Source organism: Solenopsis invicta, chromosome 6 (assembly GCF_016802725.1).
Source record: "Solenopsis invicta isolate M01_SB chromosome 6, UNIL_Sinv_3.0, whole genome shotgun sequence".
Classification (NCBI taxonomy): domain Eukaryota; kingdom Metazoa; phylum Arthropoda; class Insecta; order Hymenoptera; family Formicidae; genus Solenopsis; species Solenopsis invicta.
The window spans coordinates 14,531,912-14,555,775 of NC_052669.1; the positions used below are offsets into that span (position 1 = coordinate 14,531,912).

The following is a 23,864-nucleotide window of genomic DNA, read 5'->3' on the forward strand; positions in this document are numbered from 1 at the left end:
CGTATATTATATTAAGTAAAATTTTTCTCGGAAAAAACGTTTTGGAACGTAAACTTAAAATATAAAAAAAGTAATTATACATCAAGGTATATATATATATATATATATATATATATATATATATATATATATATATTTGATTTACAGAATCATATCTGTTTACATGATTCTGTGAATCGAATACATGTACACATTAAAATTTGATTTAATTATAATTTATGAAATCCTGTAATTTTGAATTGAAATGAACTTAAGAAGTGAGTGCTGGCACCACCGCTAGGCAGCCATGCCGCGGGAGATCTTCTCGTGAATCGAATGCGGCCACAGGCGTTATATGGGGTGCGCACGATTGGACACCGCACGATTGGACACCACCACTCACAGCGGCCGATGCCTAGAGTTTTGCCGTTGGTTTGGTTAGATAAGTCAAGATGATTGGTTGGTGTCCAATCGTGCTGTGTCCAAAAGAGTGTCACCCGCGTTATATCTAGGCGCCACCGCGGCCGACTCTCCAGCTTATAACTACAGTGAGACTTTTAGGAGCTGCTTGTTGTAACCTCGAGACGAATACTCGCTCTCATTTTTTTCAAATGTGACATGTGTGTGGAACGCTGTTCCACTTAAATTTTTATAATTTTTACATGTAAATAACAATTTGTATTATTATTTAATCTTGTACAACAATAAAATATTTAATTCAAATTTAATTTCTTTTTTTAATTTTTTTTTAACAAAAGGGATACAAGAAATACTTTTTTGTAAATTAAACGTTTATTACGTTTTACATTAATATATTCTGTTTTAATAAATCTATCTGAGTTCCGATTTTATTTTCAATCTGTCTTAACACCGTATTTTTGGTGCAGAAATCCCGATTCGGATTACTTTTTTTTTTAATCGGTTTTAATCGCACATTTTCGGCAAGGTTAATACTACTTTTACTAACAAATATCATTTTTTACTAAATAAAGTCCTAATCGCGCAATATACAATAATGTCCAAACAACGTCCATAAAAGTCCTTTTTCCGTTCTGCCAAGACGTCCTAATGACGTCTATTTGGCGTCCAAAGGCGGTACATTGTACGTCCGAAGGACGTCTCCTAGACGTGTGCAAGGCACAATTGGTATGTAACTGGACGTCAAGACATGTCGGATCGCGACGTCCATTGGACGACAAAGGACGTTCTTGTGTTGCGTGGGTATTTGTTATAAATCAATTGTTAAAAATGACTGTAAAAAAAAAACTGATTGCGCCAATTGATTCACCGGGAAAAATTATTAAAGAAACGTATATGACGCTTTCTTAATTGTTATAGCTTTATAATTGTTATAAACAAATTAGTTGCATAATTGTTTTGATAAAAAGATAATGGCCAAATTCCGAAAAGGGAAAGCGCATAATGTGCGTAATGTAACATTCTATTCTTGTTTAACTTTTCGTAAACAACAAGAATTATATCATGCGCATATGCCCTTTACAGAACTCAAGCAATGTTGCATTCTTGTGTGATAAATGCTGATATTTTCGTAATAGCAAACTTGCTTACAATTTGCCATCAATTTGTCAATCATACATATAACAGATCTGTCTGCTATCAACTTCTAATCTGTCGTATATTTTGGCAAAGGGATAATTTTGCATTTTTGCGTGACAAGTGCTAACATTTTTGCAATGACAAACTTGTTTTTCTATTTGTTATAAATTTGTCGTTAAAACTTTCAATAAATTTGCTTGCTTTTCACTTTTAATTTGTTATATATTTTGCCAATAAGATTGTAGTATTAGGGTTAGTCGAATGAAAACGAGCCAGACTGTATAACGAGCATGTGCGATCTCCATAGTGATGTCAAACGCACACACGACGCGCTGACCTCACTTCAAGCATGTCTAACAAACAAATGACACAGCGGTGGAGATTCGCGCCGTTCTCCCCTAATTCCCAACAGAGGTCACGTCCATGAACACACAGAAAAGAGTTACCAATGTCCGCGCCATGCTCGTTATACAGTCTGTTTCGTTTTTATTTGACTAACCCTAATATATTTGGTACAAATCTGATAACAATACCGGAAATACCAATATAGGCAAACCATATGTAGTCCAAAATCTGTTACCAACCTTTGCAATTGCAAAAAACGTTATAAAGGTAGTTTTGACGATATACGCTTTGAAAGAAAAAAGAAGCAATTTCCCTCAAAGAGATGTTTCACCCTCGAAAAATGCAAACAGGTATGTATAAAAAAATACGTGTCCGTTATTTTTATCTGTACTACAACATATTAAAAGCTCGTTTAAATCTGAGATGGACACTTCCATGACTTTTCTTGCAAGTTATTGTCAAAAAACGAAATGGTATTCTACAATCACCTTCTTTCCTCTGGTACTGAATTTCCTTTAACAGACAAGCTTTCTTTTTAATCTATTTATCAATCGGAGTAATATTAAAAATTATCATACGTGAGAATATCAAGCATAGAGCTGTTGTGGGAAACTTAATTGTCCACGTCGCTAATTGGTTCTCCAAAAAGAAAAAGTATGCTGTGAGTGACTGTAGTCAATTATCAAACGGGACATGTACAATCTTGCTGCACAGTTACTTTACTTTTCTCTATCTCTTTGTTTCTTGATATTAATAATTTTCTAAACAGTGTTTGCGAAAGTAGAAAATAATATTCTTACTTTGTAGCCTATTAAGATTTGTTTCAGAAACACATGCATTTGCAAGGAAACTACCAAGGTAGTGTGAAACATTGCGGCAATATTGCAGCAACGTTGCAACATTGCTGCGATATTGCCGCAATGTTTCATGCTACCTGGGTACTATAATTTAATATTAATATCACAGGTGAAAAAATGAGATACAATTATAAGGAAATAGCAAAATAATATAAATTGTACTTTAATACATAGATGGGAAGTAACTTACTTATAACAAAGTTACAGGCAGAGTTACTTTTTTTGGTAACTATAACTTAACTTAGATACCTTTTTTCATCTGTAACTATAAACTTAACTTAGATATGTTTTCTTTAGTAACTAGTAACTAAATTAATAGTTACTGTTACAGTTACTTTATATATTTCATTTGTTTGTCAATTTAGGCTGCACTCGAAAATATCACTTGAGTGCCATCATTTTATTATATCTCTGTTTAACATTCAGTGAACAAGCATAAAATGGTATATGAGGTTACTCGAATATTTCCAATATAGCTTTAATTTGATTGATTACGTCTAAAGGTAAGAATGAATCATAATCATGCTACTTAACCACTTATTATTGGTAACCAAGTGCAATTAAACAAATGTTTAACATCGATAGTTCTGTAATAACACCACGTACAGAGAAAGAAATCATCTTCATGATGACATAATTAAATATCAATTAAAAAAGAAATAAAAATTTTAATAAAAGTTTAAAATTGTATTCCTTCTCTGTAGCGTTACAGGATTATATACATATATTGTCTTTTCCTTTTTGTGCTGTATTTGATTCACTTCATACATTGTCTATCATTGAGGTACTTTTTTTTCAAATAAAATTGTATAATATATAGAGGAGAAGAGAGTAATATGGCACCTATTTTCATTTTATTGAATAACTTTGTTTATAATTAATATTTTCTGTTAAAACTTGAACGATTACATTCGTCAGAGTGTTGTTTGACAGATTTTAGACTCAAAGTAATGAAATATTTATTATTTAAGACATGATTTATAAAAATCTAATGCACTGCATAAATGGTAGAAGAAAAAAAATGTTTGTAATATGGCTATCCATAAAAATAATTTTAAAAAATCAGTTTAGTTTAAGAGAAATACAGTACCTTGTTACAAAATTATATATTTTTAATTTTCCATTGTTTAGAATTTTCCTGATTTAGAATTTTCCTGCGATTTTCAGAAGCTTTAGAAATTTCTCTCATTAAAAATATCATTTTATCTTTGTTTAACATTAAACAACAAACATAAAATAATGTCCCTAATGTTTTTAAACATCACTCTTTAAAATGACAATCAATTTATCGAAGAAATATTTCGATATAAAAATTTTGCTCAAAAAAGCTATATTAACAAAATTCCATGTTATTGTTTTAACTTTGTATAATTCAAAATGTATACGGCCGAATAAAAAGTTAAATAACAAAAAAACTTGTGTGTATGTATCTTCATGTGATAATACTCAAGTTTAAGAATAATGAGGAAGTGTATGTAATGAAAGATTAAAAGTGTACCTTGAAAAACTTTAGAAGAGTTCAAAAGTAAAAATGTCTTATAACAATTGTCAGTCATTATGTATTGGCATATTAGCATTACTAAAAAAATGACGGGCTACTAAACGAACAACTTCATAAGCAATTGTTATAATACGTCACTTAATAACGGAAATAATAGAGGTAGCCATATTGTCGACAGTAGCCATAATACCCTCTTCTCCTCTAAATGTAAATTAATCGTTTTCTTTAGTGAGTTTTCTGATCATCAAAAAAAAAGATCAGTTTATGTTTTGATCGATGTAACTCGATCAAAATGCCTTTGAATTTAAGTTCTATATCTAATCTTATCCTAGAGAGAAATTCGAATTTAGAATACAGTTCACATACCTTTTATGTGTACGTACATATAAGTACGTACATATATTTAATAAAGACATATCATATGCATCTTGCAAATTAATGATATAATACGTGAGGTAAATTACGTAAATCAATACAGGTGTAACTTTTATTTTTGTTTCTCACTGAATTTCAAACAATAGCGTCTCTAAATTTGACATGTTCCAACATAAATAAAATAATTAAATAATGTTAGAAATATAAGAATATAATATTTAAATTAGCAATGTTTTAAAATGTTACAAGCAAAACAGAAAAGTAACTAAAATGTAACTTTTTGTTACTTTTTGAATAACTGTAACCATAGCGAGTTATTTTTTAAAGTCAGTAACATGTAACTAGTTCTTTTTTGGAAGAAAGAAGTAGTAACTGCACTAAATATTTTTACAAAGTAACTTTCCCAACCCTGATTTAATAACAGTTGTTTGTTTTGCTGGTTCGTAGATAATATTCAACGACCAAGAGGCCACATCTAACGCGTATGCTCAATTGCTATTTCTGCATTCAAATCGCGTGATACAGGAGATATCTCTTTTTACCTCACTATCCTGTCTTGTTTCCTTATAATTCTTCTTTGCGTGTTATATACTTGTCAGCGTGTAAGCAATCTTTCCATATACATCCATAGGTATATAAAACCTACAGTTTTAACGTTTTTGTTTCCGAAAGATTTATTAGAAGAGACTTTCCTGCGTAGAATTACTCTCTGTTATCTGCTTATATCTTCTGAGAAGTGGTGATCATTTCTGAATCAATTAAAAATCGATTTAATGTTAGATTGTTCTAGGTGGATTTGAAACTCTATCTTTTTTACCGAGAACAAACTCGCAAGTTCTTATGCCACGTCGTCACATATAATAACCACATATAATATTATTAAACTCCATACCTTTTGACATTCTTAATACTTATCCTTACTTTCTTTTGACTTGCTCTGCAGAAGCGTTGTCATCTTGTATTTTGCGCTTTTTTTCATTTGAATATCTCGCCTTTGAATGTCGGAACCTTTCTATAATTCTCCGATGGATTTTGCCATGATCAGTATCTTGAATATTCTACGCAGTCTAAAAACATTTTCTCCATTTTAACTTTCTCAAATATAAATATATTGCGTCATACTTTATTAAAAAATTTCTTTTACGTTATATAACGTAAAAATTAAAAATATTGAAGTATAAAGTTCATCATTAAAAATTAAAACTTAAAACAAATTAACATATTATATATGTATAACTGGAATTAAATAATTAAAAACTTTTTAAATTTGATGGAGTGAGTAATCACAAAAATGAATTGTAGTTCTAAAGCGATACTTACTTCCAATTTTTTTTAAATAAAAATTTCTTATTGTATTTGTGTACTAATTATAAATATGACCATGCCGATTGGTGACAAGATTATTTTCACAATCAAAATTTAAAAAATTTCATTTTTTGTATTACTTTTTTAACCCTTAAACACATATTAAAAATTCCTTTTTTTGATCGCTTATTGTGTGAAGACAGATTGAGTAAAATTCGGGCTAGGTGGAAAAAAAGTTTGAAGTCTCCTCTATCGACTGCTACAATTGACCAACTTCATTGCTTAACTTAAAATAAAATAGCACAAAAGTAAAGTTTTTTTGGGAAGGTCTTCCAGATCCACTTATGTGTTTAAGGGTTAATATTAATGTAACAAAGATGTTTCCAATAAAAGTTGGGGTAAATTTCCGAAAATGGATAACCTTCGATTTCGATTTCAAAGCTTCATTTAGGGTTGAAATAAAGGGATTTTCGACGATTTGTATGATAAAACCATTTTTTAATATGAAAATGTAAACGTTTTCTTACATACAGTTAACCTCAAATTAATTCAAATGGAATCTAATGTTAACCTTAACCTTCGAAATGGAATTAAGATAATTGGCCTTTTCCATCAGTCGTTGTTCATTAAAAAGTTATTACCAAAATAATTTTTATAAATATTTTGTGGAATTTAATTTTTTAAGATAAAGTGATAAAAATATATATTGTTTTTATTAAATAATTTTATTTTTATAAATTATGTTTATAATATATTGTAGATACAGTGCATAGTATAATATTTTATAATATATTTTAATTGCTCTCTGGATAAATTTTAATGTCTTTTAAGAATTGATCAAAGAGGTTTATAAGGGAGACCGGGGCTAAATGACACCAGGGGCTTGTTGGATTTTTTTTTTCTTTTTTTAGTATTTATTTTGAAACAAACAGCAAATAAAAAATCACGAAACATTCTTTTAAAATATAGATACTTTTCTCTAAGTTTCATTAAAATCGAAATAATATTACATTTTAAAAAAATAAAAAAACAATTTAACAGTAGCAAAGTAAATTTTTGAGACTCCCGAAATTTTATATTAATATTTTTTAGCAACAGTGTATAAAGTTGAATAACGTGTTACTAATTAGAGTAAAGTTTGATATGAAACTTCACTCTAATTAGTAACACGTTACATAACTTTATACATTGATACTAAAAAATATTAATATAAAATTTCAGTAGTCTCAAAAATTTACTTTGCTACTGCTAAATTGGCAAACGTATATACTATTTTGGGTAGTAAACGCAATTTTTATTCATAAAATGATTGAAATAAAGCAGATGTCCGTTCGGGGTCAGTTGGTTCATATTTAATGATAGTGTTATGCCCGTTCTTCGGCTGAGCTTGAGAAGCTGGCCAAAGAAACATCAATTAGACAGAAGAAACGCGACCGGCTTTTGTTTTGTTTCGGGACGCAGAGCTTTCAAGCGGTATTTAAATAATTCCGCTACGAATTAATTGTACGTAGTCATTTGATTAAAGTCATTGTTTTTTTTTTATAAAAGAGTGTCTAATTATTTTGTGTTGTGCGTTCGTTCTTCCCTTTGCGAGTGTTTCGTGTGCTCATCTCATCGAGTATAACATTTTGGGGGCTTGTCTGACCGTTCTCGGACTGTTTTTAAGGATATAAAAACGAGCCATGGCAGAATCGAAAAAGCAAATTTGTACGTGTTTGGTGAAGTGCCAGAGCCCTCGCGTGGAGACGGAAGCTGTCCTTCGTTCAACTTTAGAGATGCTGAGGAAGATGCGTGAGGAGCGATCCATTTGTCTACAACGTCGGAAGGAGTTAGCGACGTTATTTCGTTAACGCGATGGGGAGTTACAACGTCTTCGGAAGACACAGCTAAGTCCTTCCAAAAATGTTTATTTACGTGTAGGAGGTTTTGCTTAGAATGTTAGAAAAGCGTTGTGTCCGCGTTGCTTGTGCGCGAGGAGTTTCGCATTGAATGAACGGGAAAACGCGTTGCGTTTGCGTTGTTTTGACACGTCTTTGATTGAGAAAGAAAATATTCTTGTCAAACGCATTTTACGCTTGTATCTACATCTATTGATTTTTATCATTTTAATTGACGCATCGTTTTAATTGGCGTATCGTTTCTTCTTAAAATTTTCTTGAGTAAATAGAAGATGTGAGAGAAGGTTACGGTTTTAGGTTTAGGATTTCTTTTTTTCAAAATTGAAATTTTGTCTCAGGGGGAGGGGGGGGAGACGTTCTCTCGTTCCTTTTTCTTCCTGGAGGGCATTGGATTGAGAATGACACAGGCGACGCTCAGTAACCCGTGGCAGAAGCTCGGGGTAGAGCAGGAAGTCGTCGTGCTTTCCTGGAAGTCCACGCTTTAGAGGATGGGTTCGGAAAATTGTTCTTTCTTTAGAAACTAAGAATGAGTTTTGATGCTTTTTTTAGAATTTCTTGGATTGGCACAAGAGAATAGATTTGCAACAAACTATATTCAGTTTCCCAAAGCAGAGGCCCGGGTGAGAGCAGAAAATCGTCATTTTTGTTTGATATTGCTCGAGACGACGCTTGGTAAGCTGACAGAAGCCCAGGGTAGTGCAAAAGGTCATCGAGTGGATTGTGATTGCAGACGCGGATGACGCTCGGTAACCTGTAGCAGGAGCTCAGGTTAGAGCAGTACGTCGTCTGAATCGTGGAGGTCGATGCTCAGTTACCCGAAGCAAAAGCTGGGAATGGAACAAAAGAATCTAAGATTTCTTATTCTCCCAGAAAGCTGTTGGTTTGGGAGTGACGCTTGGTAACTCGTGGTAGGAGCCCGGGGCAGAGCAGGAAGTCGTCGAGCTTCCCTAGAAATCCTCGACTTGGGAGATGAGTTCTAAAGATTCTTCTTTTGTCAGAAGCTGAGAGTAAACTTTGATTCTTTTTCTTCTGAATCGCAGAGGACGGACCTGAGACAAGAACCCAGGGTACAGCAGAAAGTCGTCAGATTTCAGTCTTTTGCGGAAAAATTTTATCTTAGAATTTTGTTTAAGATATAGGGGAAAAGAATTATTGATTTTAAAGTTTTTCTTTGCAAGGCTCTGTTATTTAGAATTGAGTACTCGTCGGATTTTGTTTTTTTCGTTTCAGTTATAAGAATCTTTTGAGACGATTTTTTCATGTAGAGGATCACTATAGTACTTCTTTTAAAGAAGACTGCCTCTGCCCGGGTTTTTGAGCCGTGATTTTCCCCGTGGGACTGAAGGCAAATGCCGAGGCAGGAGCTTGGTGAGTCTTTTGAGACGTTGGGTCCACGGTAGATGCCCCCACCTTGCTCAAAGTTTTTTTAAAGAAAGAAAATTCCTTAGAAAAATTCTTTGAAGGATTTTTTTGAACAGGTTATTTTTTGAGAGAGAAGGATTTCTTCAATTAGCAAAAATTCCAGTAGTGTTGTTTGGATTTAAGGAAGAGTGGCTCGGAATCTTGTAGCAGCAGCTCAAGAAGGAGAGCAGTAACACTCAAATGGGTCCTGGACGACAGGAGGTCTGGAGACATGAGAAGACTTTGTGCTTGCCAGGACGACAAATTTTAAAAAAGGGGGGCAGTGTTATGCTCGTTCTTTGTCTGAGCTTGAGAAGCTGGCCGAAGGAACAACGATTAGACAGAAAAAACGCGACCGACTTTTGTTCTGTTTTGGAACGCAGAACTGTCAAGCGATATTTAAATATTAGGAGTACACATTGAAAACCGCCGTTTTCCAGTAGATGGCGCCAGCGGTAAATGCTGCCGCCAAACGTTAGATCAAAAATTTTAAATGTAAGGTTGGGCATCTGGCAACAATTCCTTATCATTGCAGTTGTGAATTTTTATCGGGGTTATATATCTTTTTGTGATCGAAAATGTCGAAATTTGTGCCCAATAAGCGTCATTTGCGGGAAGTTTTGCTTTTTGCCTTCAATTCGAAAAAATCTGCGGCTGAGGCGCGTCGAATGATTGTAAAAACTTATGGTGAGACTTCCATTAGTGAAAGAACGTGTCGAGAATGGTTCCAACGCTTCAAAAGTGGTGATTTCGGCGTAGAAGACAAGGAGCGTCCCGGACAGGTGAAAAAGTTTGAAGACGCACAATTGGAAACATTACTGAATGAAGATTCATCTCAAACGCAACAGGAGCTTGCAGATTCATTGGGCGTGACTCAACAAGCTATTTCACATCGTTTAAAAACCATGGGAATGATCCAAAAGCATGGACACTGGATGCCATACGAATTAAAGCCGAGAGACGTCGAACGGCGTTTTTTCGCATGCGAACAGCTGCTCCAACGGCAGAAACGGAAGGGTTTTCTGCATCGTATTGTAACCGGCGATGAAAAGTGGATCCATTATGATAATCCAAAGCGAAAAAAATCGTGGGGCTACCGCGACCATGCATCAACATCGACGGTCAAGCCAAACATCCATGGCTCGAAGCTCATGCTGTGTATTTGGTGGGACCAGCTTGGCGTGATTTATTATGAGCTGTTGCAACCGGGTGAAACCATCACAGGAGCTCGCTACCGAACACAACTAATGCGTTTGAGCCGAGCATTGCAGGAAAAACGGCCACAATACGAGCAAAGACACGAAAAAGTGATGTTGCTGCACGACAACGCTCGGCCACATGTTGCTCAGGTCGTTAAAACCTATCTGGAAACATTGAAATGGGACGTCTTACCTCATCCGCCGTATTCTCCTGACATCGCCCCTTCAGATTACCACTTGTTCCGTGGCGCATGGCCTGGCTGAGCAGCACTTCTATTATTACGAAGAGGCCAAAGACTGGGTCGATTCGTGGATCGCCGCAAAAGACGAACAGTTTTTTCGACGCGGGATTTGTATGCTGCCCGAAAGGTGGGAGAAAGTAATGGCCAGCGATGGACAATACTTTCAAGAATAAGTATGTAACCATTTTTCAACAATCAATCCTCAAATTTTGACAAAAAACGGCGGTTTTCAATTTGTACTCCTAATAATTCCGTTACAAATTAATTGTACATAGTCATTTGATTAAAGTCAGTGTTCTTTTTTATAAAAGAGTGTCTAATCATTTCGTGTTGTACGTTTGTTATTCCCTTCGCGAGTGTTTTGTGTGCTCGTCTCGTCGAGTATAACAATAGGTATCGTGCACCATAGCATTGACTATTATACGTGCAGATTACGTGCATTTCATACGGAGCTTTTTTGTCCCATGCTACTAAAGCCCGGTTTTTCATTTTCTAGTTAACTTATGATTAAATTCAATTAAAATTTTAGCCAATAAGCTTTACCTATGACATCATCATAGATGAAATCTATTGGATAAAATATCAAGTAAAATTTAACCATCAGTTAATTAGATAATGAAAAACCGAGCCTAGGCCCTATTAACCAACTGACCTCGGTATTGGGGTAAAATGGCCACGTTGTTGCACGTTTTTATTTTGGTTATTATAAAATAAAACGTATGATCAACAGGATCATATAAGACATTAATATACATATAGAGAAAGGTTACCTCTATCACGTTTGTATAAGCAATTACAACAATTAATTGTCTGAGAAATTGTAGCTTTGAAATTCTAAAATATGGGGCGTTTAGTCCTGGTCTCCCCTATTAAGTTTTCTTATGGAACAATGCAAAGCGAGTCCATTCTATCCCCTGCTTACGGGGCAATATGAGGTCTGTAATTGTACTGTTCCACATGCTTTTTCGATTTTTCAAAGCGAAGTCTATCCCAGCCCACCCTCTGCTTACGAGACAAAACGAAGTCTGTAAAAGCCCGTTTACACTTACGGTATTTTTACAATCGATTGTTTTGTCGGATTAGTGCAACCAGACTGCTGTGTTCACACGATTTACAAGTTTCACCATTTTCGATAGTTTTGCCGTATTCGTTGCTCTACGGTAGAGTCTACGATACTGTGCAGGCGATACAGTTTTTCTACTTTATTGTTTGAACGCGCACATTATAATATACGCGCCAATAATGACCGATCCGACAATTTTACTGAATACGGCATACGGTTTTCAGTGACAAAACCGAATGTCATTTTTGACAAAAATCAGTGATTTTGCCATACGGTTAGCAACCGTATCATATAAATGCGCACATATATAATAAAATGTATTGCCACTGGCAGGACACGGCAAAATAATCGATCCGGCAAAATAACGGTCAAAATTGTATGGTGTGAACGGGCTTTAATTGTATTGTTTTACATAGGTTTTGTTAAGTAAAATAGTTTTTATCATTAAGTTTATGAAAATTATTTCTTTAATAACTTTTTAATAAACAATAAACGTTGAAAAGAGTTAATGATGTTGACTTTTCCGAAGATCGACGTTAGAATCAAGTTGAACCCTTTAAGGCTGACATTATGAAAGGAAATGTTTACAAGCATTTTAATTATTTCACATTAAAAATAGCTTTATTATTGGAGTTATCAAAAATTTCTTTAAGGACTTTTATTTTAAATCTAAATGAAGTTTTTCACAAAGCTTTTTATCGAAATCGGAGACTAACCGTTTTCGATAAAAAGCTTCGATAAAAAGAAAGTTTGTTCAAAAGTTATAGCTATTGAAAAAATATATTATTTATGTCTTGTGCATTCTTTGAATAAAATTAAAATATTTAAAAAGAAACGAAGGGTAACGTTTTGAAAACTATGCACCTCTGATTTCGATATTCTCCGCTTACAAAGCAAAACGAGGTTTATAATTGTACTATTTCAATAAGTTTTCGAACCACGCAAAGCGTGATTTACCTCATTACATTTTTTGCTTACGAGGCAAAACGAGATTTACCTTTGTACTATCCACTAGCTGATTTTAAAATAGTTTTTCGATTATAATAAATAAAATATTAGAGTAAGATAAAATATGTATGGGAACTTTTTTGAATTGTTTATGAGCTTTATTTTTTGTTTAATTTTTTTTTTGTAAAATAAATATTTTCTGAAATAATTAATAACAATTTTCTCATTTCATCTCAAACACACTTTTGTGTTGTAACATTATTCCGCTGTGCGTTGTCTGACAATCTTGTAATTATTTTATTATTATTAAGATTTTGACAAATTAATTCCTGTTCTTTGTTCGGATGATACTGTGGCTTTTTATTATCTCGCCTTACAGTCAACTGGTTGGTTTCCAAATTTTGCTAATTTGATTTTTACTTTGTTGGCTGAACAATAAATGTGAATTACCTTTCTTGTCGTACATCTTGTTAACCTTTCGATTAGTCTTATTTATGCGTTTAATGCTGAAAATGACTTAAAATGTAGCCGAAACATTGTTCGTTAATTGAAGGCATGTATCTGCTTTTATAAATTAAATGTAATTTGCACACTAGCACCTGCGCTTGCCTCTTAATTGTCGTTTCTTATTTTTGCAATTTTAAAATTTCAAGAGGCCTTATTGTTTTGTTTTAATAAAAACTGTTTTTCCTTTTGAAGGCAGGAGAGGGAACAAAAAAGACATTTGCGCCAAAAATCCAATTGAGAAGCTTATTTACTACGTACAATGAGTGTTTATGTTGAAAATTAGCCAAATCGGTGGTAACCGCTTTTCGGAATATTACAAAAATGTGTATATTAAAATAACATAGGTATATATTTTTTTATTTATTTGTTAATATGTATATTTGAAAATATTTTTTAATTGTTGACAAAAATTTTCGCGTTTAAATATTACTGTGCAGTACTTACTGAAAATCATTTTTATTGTTTGCAAATTACGTAGTGGTTCCATTCCGTAACGGCCTTCTCAATTATATTTCTTCGCCAATTTATTAGAGAATAACTTAGACAATGTCCTCTTTACGGTATCAGTGACGTTAGTTCCTCCGTTGGATTTGATGTATGTGCCCTATGAAATAAATGATATTATATTAAATTTTGTATTGAAAATGAGGTAACATATTTTTCTTAACAATTTTGGAATCATTATCCTTGACTAATATTAGTAATCTCAACGATTATTAATCTTTTAAGCAAAATATAAAGAGAACAGTTTTCTTAATACTTGCGGAATCCTAGAAGTGATACCCATCCTTTTCGATGCCAATTTTTTTGGTGATTCTTGTTTTCAAATTATAAATTTTTAACAATTCAAAGAATTGAGCAATCTGGATAATGAAATTTGCATTTGCAATTCGGTATTTTTCTTTTTTTTAATATGTTTTATAATTTTTTATTTCATTTAAACGCTATAATACAATGAGAACAAATATTACATTTGCTAATATTGCAATGTATGTATACCGTCCAAATCTACAGTGATTCAACATTAAAATCTGTTCGTAAAAAATTTTGTATCATGTTTCTTTATTTAATGATTATTTATATCGAGCAATGACTCTGATGATACATATTGTAAAAACACGGAAAACAGAAATTTATAACAATATGCACATCGAATAGATAATACCGCACATTTGTTATTTTTTATTTCTTGCGGAAAACATATTCGGTTCACATTTGAAAAAATGTACTTTTTCGGAATTAATTTTAACGCATACGTATTCAATCACGTCTTTGAAAACATTTAATGAGAACTGTGAAAATGATATTGATGTGCAAATTGTAGCAAACTATGTTTTCCGTGCTTTTACGACGTGTATCATCCAAGCCATTGCTCTACAAAAAATCAATAAATAAAAAAATATAATTAAAAATGTGAAAAAATTATTTGCAAGCAGATTTTAATGTTCGATCATTATAAATTTGGAACGTTTATGATTTTATAAGGTATTTTTAATTTTCCAACGTTTATAAGTACGTATTTTAATATAGACAATATATTTATCATTGCGTTATAGCGTTTACGAGTATATGGAATAAAAAAAATTACAATTAAAGAGAAAAAAAGTGTCATACTGCAAATGCGAACTCGATTTGCCAAAACAATCGTTCAAATTTTCAAAAATTAAATTTTGAAAAAAATTTATAACTTGAAAACAAAGCCGCATGTTGATAAACAATGCGACACGTATATTAATTTTTTTCATTTTAAGATTCACCAAAAAATTTAGCATCAAAAAACACGAGTATCACTTCTGAGGTTTACCTTGTTAGTTAATTGTTTTGATTGAAGTCATTCAACATAAAAATAAAATAAAAATTTATAAAGCGTATCGTAATTTTATTGCAAATAATTTTACTAAAAATTGATAATACAATGCACTTAATTATACACTAGGCAACAAAATTATCGCAACACTCATTTATACAAAAATTTTGCACAATTTCAAATAATCATAACTTTGTTAAAAATTATCATAATTAAAAGTTTTTTTTTTTATTTTGAAGCTTAAAGTCTCTGTTTTAAGCTGCATTTGGTCAATTTTAAATTTCTGCTTTCCTCTTTCCACTGTCTTTTTAAAAGTAAGGACGTGTTTTGTTTCCAAACATTTGTATAGTTTGACACACTCCACGAGGTAGGATAAATTTTTTTTGCAATAGCCATTGTAAAATTTGGAGTTTTTTCTGCAAATTGAAAAAAACATCAGGTTTGTACAATTTTTTTTCGAAGAGTTAGGATGTATTAAAGTTATGTATGCACTTTTGCTAATTACCGCCAGCAATACCCAGATTTTGATTTGTCTCATTGGTGACGAAGCGATCTTCTCTAGCTAACGTTATTTGTCTTCAACCTTGTCATTTTCTTCGACGAAATCCGCCTGTTTTTTTATAACGACCCCAAACTCAAAAGATAGAGAATCGATAAATACCTATTCTCCTTGCAACATAACTTTGATTCAATTCTTCCAAAAGAGCTATGATTTGCCCATATTAAATTTTGTTCAAACTAGGCATTGTTACGACTTTATCGTTTGCTTCTTGAGTGATACAGTAATATTGATACAGTGATAAGTTTACGTTTATGTAGAATTTTGATATTTATAGTTTTTGCATGATTTAGAGAAACGCTGTGAAACGTAGCGATTTACATTAATTCCCATAAAAACTGTAAACGCCAAAACTCTATATAAGCATAAACTTATTCTTTACTATATTACTCAAGAAGCAAACGATAAAGTCGTAACAATGCCTAGTTTGAACAAAATTCAATGTGGACAAATCATTGATCTTTTGGAAAGATTGAATCAAAATTATGTTGCAAGGAGAATAAATGTTCATCGATCCTCTATCTCTTGAGTTTGGGCTCGTTATCAAGAAACAAGCGAATTTCATTGAAGAAGAGGACAAGGTCAAAGACAAATAGCGTCAGCTAGAGAAGATCGCTTCATCATCAATGAGACAAATCAAAATCTGGGTAATGATGGTGGTAACTGACAAAAATGCATACATAATTTTGATACATCCTAACTCCTCAAAAAAAAATTGTGCAAAACTGATTTGTTTTTCAATTTGCAGATAAAACTGAAAATTTTACGATGGTTATCGTAACATTTGCAAAAAAAATTTATCCTTTCCCGTGGAGTGCATCAAATTATGGAAATGTTTGGAAACAAAACACGTCCCTATTTAAAAAAAAAACAGCAAAAAGAAAAAAACAGAAATTCAAAATTGACCTAATGCACCTTAAAATAGAGTTTTTATACTTTAAAATAAAAAAGAACTTTCAAGTACGATAATTTTTAACAAAATTATGATTATTTGAAATTGTGCAAAATTTTGGTATAAATGCGTGTTGCGATAATTTTATTGCCTAATGTATTTGATAGTAATTATAGCCTTGATCAAAATTATTAGGCACCTATATTTTTTTGTTCATTATTCTTTTATCTGTATTATATCGTATTGGTATTATTGGTATTATACATAAGATTAACAGGTTTTTAAGGATAATTTACATTTTAATTTTTCTGCTTAAATTCTTTCAGTTAAAAAATATTTAAATTCTTTCAATTATTAAATGTTTAAAATGTAAGGTGTCTATTATTTTGGGTCAAGGGTGTATATATATTTAATTGTCAGAAAATTATTTTACATGACTCTCTTTTGCTAAAATTTTTATATTATATTTATAATATAACTTATTATTGCATTAACTTATTATTGCACTATTATATTGGAAATCACAATTTTTCAAAATGTTCTCTATATAATATTTTATAGTCGTTTTCTCTTAAAATGATTCACTGTAAATATGAATAAAATAATTTAATAAATAATGTTAGGTTTTAAAAATTGTCAAGGATAAATAATCAAACGGCTAGTGAGAGTGTTTGCGCGGTACTCAGTGCGTAAGTTTCTTCTATTCAAATTACCAGTTTATTTCAAATTTAAAATGATCTTGAACGTTTCGGCACCATTTCAAGTCGTTTTTAGCATATTAAGTACAAAAAAATGTGAATCTTTTATGTCTCCATAGCAAATAGCAGTTAGGGGCATTCAGTTGCATTGATACATTGTTTGACAATCAAGTGGTAACGAAAAAAAACGCGTTTGCCGAAGGATGTTTATTGTAACAATGTGAAAAATTATATTGAGCAGGTATTTCTTTATTCCACAAATTTTTATTTGAATTTATTATATATTTAGGTAAATATTTTTACATAAATAGTTACATGGAAATAATTAACAATTAGCTACATCAAAGCATTTTTTTATCGCATATTTTAACGAGTTACCGTCGTAAATTAATTTGAGAAGAAAGCGATAAATTACTTGATCAATTTAATGAAAAATCTAAGATCATAACGAGGTAGTCGATTTTAATTACGCCATTTTTGATGAAACTGAACAAAGTACAATAAATTTACCATTTCCAAATTAACAAATATTACGAATATAACTATTATAAAGAATATTTCTGCATCTGATGTTTCTATAAGTAATAAATCTTTGAGAAGACGATATGAAAAAACTACTGTACGAAAGGATAGTAATTCATAATAAAAGAAAACAATGAATTAAAGATTTATTGATTAAATTAATGATATATTTTACAAATTTTTAAAAATTTATTTGCATCCGCTGATTTAGTATTAGCAAAATAACAATTGACAAGAAACTTCGCCGTCAGGTATGATTCATCCTAAAATGAGCCATAATTGATTGAGGATTGATGAAATCAAAGCTCAATCGAGAAATATGTAAAATGTAAACCAGTGCTGTCAGCTACTTGCAACTTTCGGTCGGATTTTTCGATGCACGCCTATTGCTCCCCTCTCACCGCTCGCGCCTTAGCAATGGCGCCGCCGGACGGCGTAACTAAGGAGTGCGACATATCGTCTCAGGACCGTGCGTAATACAAAAGTTATAAGATCATGAGTCATAAAACAGTCTAATTATTTAATGTCTTATAATTCTACAAAAGTTATTGAAATTTTTTTTTTTTTTTTGATATTTTAATAATTACATTTAAGTAATATTTTATTATTACATAATTAAATAATTATTATTATATTATTATTACTTATATTATAACGTATGTGTACTGTAAAATTAAAAATTTGTGCAATTTATTTATTATTTAAAATTCAAAGTTTTTAAAGTACCTTCTCAATCATGTTGGTTTATTTAAAATCATTATATGTATATAAAATTATAATTATATAATTTTATTAAAAAATAATAGGTTTCCGCATCACTCATGAGGTACTATTAAAGATGCGTTTTTCTTTAAGTGGTTTCCCCAGTAAAGCTATTCTACTAATAAGAAATACGAAAATAATTCGCATAAAGAAAGTAAAAATTCAAATATTGATTAAACAAAGAATATTTGCAAAAATAAAAAATTAATTAATTCTATTTTCTAAATCGTTTACATGAATTTACGAGAGATGAAACATCAACGGAAATATTAGAAGTCGAGGTTCGCATCAGCGAAGGTAATAAAACGTCGTTTAAGCAAGAACACTTGTCCGTTTTTGTATATTTTAATAATAGAGTGATACGGACACCTATTATTTAGTTTAGTATAATTATATATTATAATTAGTTTTATATACATATAATGATTTTAAATAAACCAATATAATTGAAAAGGTACTTGAAAAACATTGAATTTTAAATAATAAATAAATTGCACAAATTTTACAGTACACATACGTTATAATATACGTAATAATAGTATAATAATTATTATTTAATTATGTAATAATAAAATATTACTTAATGTAATTATTAAAATGTAAAAAAAATTTCAATAACTTTTGTAGAATTATAAGACATTAAATAATTAGACTGTTTTATGATCTTATAACTTTTATATTACGCACGGTCCTGAGACGATGTGTCGCGCTCCTTAGTTACGCCGTCCGACGGCGCCGTTGCTAAGGCGCGAGCGGCGGGAGGGGAGCAATAGGCGTGCGTCGAAAAATCCGGCCGAAAGTTGCAAGTAGCTGACAGCACTGATGTAAACCATCAATACCAACTTGAATCTGAATAGATAATAAAATCATATTCTTGCTTCTAAATAGAAATTGGAGAATGCTACAATCAAAACCAAAATAACAATATTGTGCCTGAATTACAATATTTCAGTAATAACGGAAGATTGTAGTGTATATAATAATAGAAGACAATAAAAAGAAACACTGTAAGAGAAGACAGTAATTCAGAGTAAAAGAAAACAACGACTTCAAGACATTTTTAGTACAATAGGCTTGCACATATCGTATTTTTCATGCAACTATATCGGATTTGTTCTCCAGCTTGAGAACAGCGTATCCTACTTTTTCTAATTTCTCAAAATCTTCAAAGACATTTTGGGAAATTAAATAAGTAGGATATGCTGTTCTCAAAGCGGACAACAAATACGATAAAGCTACTTGAGAAACATGATGTGAGCAAGTCTATTGTACTAAAAATATCTAGAAGTCGTTGTTTTCTTTTACTCTGAATTACTGTCCTCTCTTACAGTGTTCCTTTTTATTATGTTTGCATTTTATGCCACAAAAGTACAGTCGAATATATTGAATGTAGTGATAAATTATTAAAACATTTTGTTAACTCCATTATTAAAATTTACGGAGCTGAATTTGCGTCCCATAACATTCACGGTCTTTTACATATAATTGATTGCGTAAAACTATTTAAACCATTAAAATACTTTTAGTGCTTTTTCGTTTAAAAATTTTATAATAGGATTGATCTATCTATTTTTAAAAAATTGGATAAGTTATTAAAACAAATTAAAAATTGTTAAAAATTGAAATAAATTTTTATAAAATAAATTCTGAAATATATAAATATTTCAAAAATTGACGTAAAAAAAATTTCCTGACGAAGAAAGATCATTGATATCAAATTGTTTGAGTCCATAATTTTTAAAGATTGAATTTCTTCATTTTATTATTGTATTTTAATTAAATCTTCTGATAGTTGTTGTCCCATAGAGAATGATATCGTTTGTTCAAAAAATATTGCAACATCAAATTAAAGCAATTACATTAATAGATCGTAAATTTAAAATTGTTAAGGAACTTTATAATTATCGATGCAGTTTTATCCATTTGAATATATTTACAGTCAAACAGTTATCTGCTCTTTAAATTTGGCCTTTGCACAAAGTTAGTAAAAAATTTGTAAAATTACCATATACAAAGAATAACAACAAAGAAAATTTGCAGTAATATCGTTAAGAAGCACCGCCTATTTATAATTTATAATATATTGTATATTGCATATTGCGTTTAAATTTTGTTATTGAGAAAAATTTTATATACATAATGAGATATGTGTTACAATCGAACCTCAATAACTCAAACCTCTATAACTGGAAAATCTCTATAAAACAAAAATTATTTATTCAATTTCAATATGACGAAAAAAATTAGTTTATTCTCTTCCGCTCTGCTACGAAATAAGTGCTCTGTAAGGTCGCGGCACAGGCTTTTGCATACTGCATAACCATATACATAAGGAAATTGATTTGTCCGTTAGCACATGCATGAGGAAATGGACTAATTAATTTCTTTATGCATACGGTTATGCAGCTTGTGTCACGGCCTTAAGTCGAAATAAAACCTATTAAATCCTTAACTCGAATTATTTATCAGATATTTATAGGAATTATTTTACCTCTTATTTTGAATGACTTCAATTAAAATAATTAATTAAGTATAACAAAAATTGTTCTCTTTATCTTTTGCTTAAAAAATCAATAATTGCTGAGGTTACTAATAATAGTCAAAAATAATAGTTCCAGAATTGTTAAGAAAAATATATTACTACAGAACAAAATTTATTATAATGTTATTTAATTCATAGCGCGCATTTATAAAATTCTTCGAAATTAACGTCACTAATATTGTAAAGAAGACATTATTTAAGTTATTTTTTAATAAATTGGGGGAGAAGTATAATTAGAAAAACCGTTATAGAAAAGACCACTACGTAATTTACAATTAATAAAAATAATTTTCAGTAAGTACTGCATAACAATATTTAAACGCGAAAATTTATGTGAACGATTAAGAAATATTTTTAAATGCATATATTAACAAATAAATAAAGAAACATGTGTCTATGTTTTAATATACATATTTTTGTGTTAAAATTCCGAAAAACGATTACCTCCGACATGGCTGAGTTTCAACATAAATATTTATTGTACGTGGTATTTAATATTCCCTAATAAACTTTTGGTTCAAATATCCTTTTCACTCCTTGTCTTCCCTCAAAAAAGAAAAGTAGTTTTTATTAATTATTTCAAAAAATATGTATTTTATGAGAAAAACTTAAACAAAAAATTAAACTCTTAAGAAAACTACAAATAAGGTTCTGTACATATTTTACCTAATTCCAATATTTAAATCGAAAAACTGTTTTAAAATCAGTGGACAGTGTTAATCTCGTTTTGACTCGTAAGCAAGGAGAGGTGCATAATGGACCTTGCTTCACGTGGAAAGTTGTAAACCCATATGGATAATATAAACGTTTTGTCATGTAAGTAGAAGGGGATGTGGGTCCCGTTTCGCATAGAAAGTCGCAAACGCATGAAATAATACAATTACAAATAATTAAAAACAAATACAAATTTCGAGACTTTTATGAATAACAATTCAAATAAGGTAAGACGAGCTTAAGAGCCGTGCTGGGTGTTATACGCCAAAAACAAAGTACCAAAATAAATGGAGTAAACGTTTCGACTTTTAATCAACAAATCATCTTCAGTACAATCTTAGAATCTATAACAACAGACCAATAAAATAGATGCTATCAAAGATTTAGTCAGTCTAATAAATTTATTAAGAAAAAAGCATGTATTAGAATCTATTTTGATATTTAAACATGCTTTCTTCTTAATAAATTTATTAGATTGAATAAATTTTTGATAGCTTCTATTTAATTGGTCTGTTGTTATAGATTCTAAGATTGTACTGAAGATGACTTGTTGATTAAAAGTCGAAACGTTTACTTTATTTATTTTAGTACTTTGTTTTTGTTTTTGGCGCACAACACCCAGCACGGTTCTAAAGCTCGTCTTACCTTATTTGAACAATTATAAATCTTGTTTCACCTTGTAAACAGAAAATACCAAAATCAAAGGCACACAGTTTTCAAAACATTACTCTTTATTTTTTCGTAAAATATTGATTTTATGCAAAGAATGCACAGGACATAAATAATATATTTTTTCCAAAGCTATAACTTTTGTTTGAAATTATTACATTGATATTTAACCATGGAGGTAAGAATATCTGGAGGGAGCATAAAAACAAACCATGCTTCCTAAGACGTAAGGGGGATTCAGTCACGGCCATCTTGCTTAAGAACACATTTTCATTTTTTTTCGGTTTTATTTCCGATTATTTTTTGTTTTATATTTGAATGCATTAGTGTTACTAAGCAACTATCACTTTTCTAGTAATAACCAATTAATAAGTGTTCCTATCCAAGATGACGACTAATGATTTCCCTTCCGTATTTGGAATCATGCCCTTTGCCTATGATTCTCTTTACATGCTTCTTCCAGATATTCTTATCTCCATGCATTTAACCCTCAATTGATACGTTATATCGGATTCAATATTTTGTCATACATGAGTGTACATCACCCGATCAATTCTGTATGTCTCGGTATGTAATACAAAGAATTTGAACAATTTTTTTTTAAACAAAACGCCAGACAGTTAAGAAAAATAATGAATAAGTTCAAAATTTGCAAAGTTGAATATATTGAAAATATTCAAAAGAGAAGAAAACAAACTCGCAAAAGAAAACAATCTCTTTAAATTCGTAGTTTTGAAAGGAAAACTTAAGAAAGATTTTTTCAATGGCTTTTAAAAAATAATCAAATGTACATTAAGAAAAAAATATTGTTATTTTAATTATTTTCAAAAAGTACAATATTTATTCTACAAGGTGAAGTTAAAAGGTTTTTTAGTATAAAAAGAATTTAATTAATAGAAGAAATCATTTGTTTATGAGTATAAAACTTGAAGAAACGTAAAATATAAAAAAATACACTTTTTATCATTTATTTAATTGGAACATTTTTCCCAGTTTCTCTGCACTCGCTCGCTATGCCGTCTCCTATTTACAGCATACGCAGAGACAAATAGTCTTTCATTGGTCACAATAGAAAAATAGAGTCCAAAATTATACAAAATGCTATTAATCAACTTATTTTCGCTTGTTAACAATAAATCTAATTTTTTTATTGACGGTACATGCGTTTCTGAAACACTTGATAAAGTGCACCCGTACTTGAAAAAGCTTGAAAAAACAAATATGTAAAATTTCCAGTCGACTTTCTATCAAAGGAAATCAGTAATGAAGACATCGATTGAAATATTCCCCGACTTCTGTCTCTCCAATCTTTACGGTTTATGAATGTCAAGCATTCAAACAATCTAAGTGTACAAAACCTAGTGCGTCAGCTGAGGTTAAAAAAATAATGCAAGAAAAATGATAATTTTTTAGTTTTGGCTGTGAAAATAACCTTGTCGCCAATCGGCATGTTCGTAATCAGATCATAAAAATACAATAAAAAAGTGTTATTAAAAAAAAGTTGGAAGTAACCTCTTTTTGG

The 23,864-nt window shown here is 30.9% G+C and overlaps 1 protein-coding gene across 7 annotated transcripts in view; it reads right to left on the minus strand.

The window, feature by feature from the left end:
- LOC105198089 (follistatin) overlaps positions 1 to 23,864 on the minus strand; it is a 621,281-nt gene that overhangs the window by 300,647 nt on the left and 296,770 nt on the right. For 6 of the 7 annotated variants that reach the window (XM_039451098.1, XM_039451097.1, XM_039451099.1 and 3 more), the window contains 3 exons: positions 13,622 to 13,781; positions 5,536 to 5,681; positions 5,157 to 5,363 (listed from right to left, as the gene is read on the minus strand). In XM_039451098.1, coding sequence (XP_039307032.1) covers positions 13,750 to 13,781 — 32 coding nt within the window. In that variant the 3' untranslated portion in view covers positions 5,157 to 5,363; positions 5,536 to 5,681; positions 13,622 to 13,749. Of the gene's footprint in view, positions 1 to 5,156; positions 5,682 to 13,621; positions 13,782 to 23,864 lie in introns of all 7 variants that reach the window. The other variant, XM_039451096.1, reaches the window with a different exon arrangement.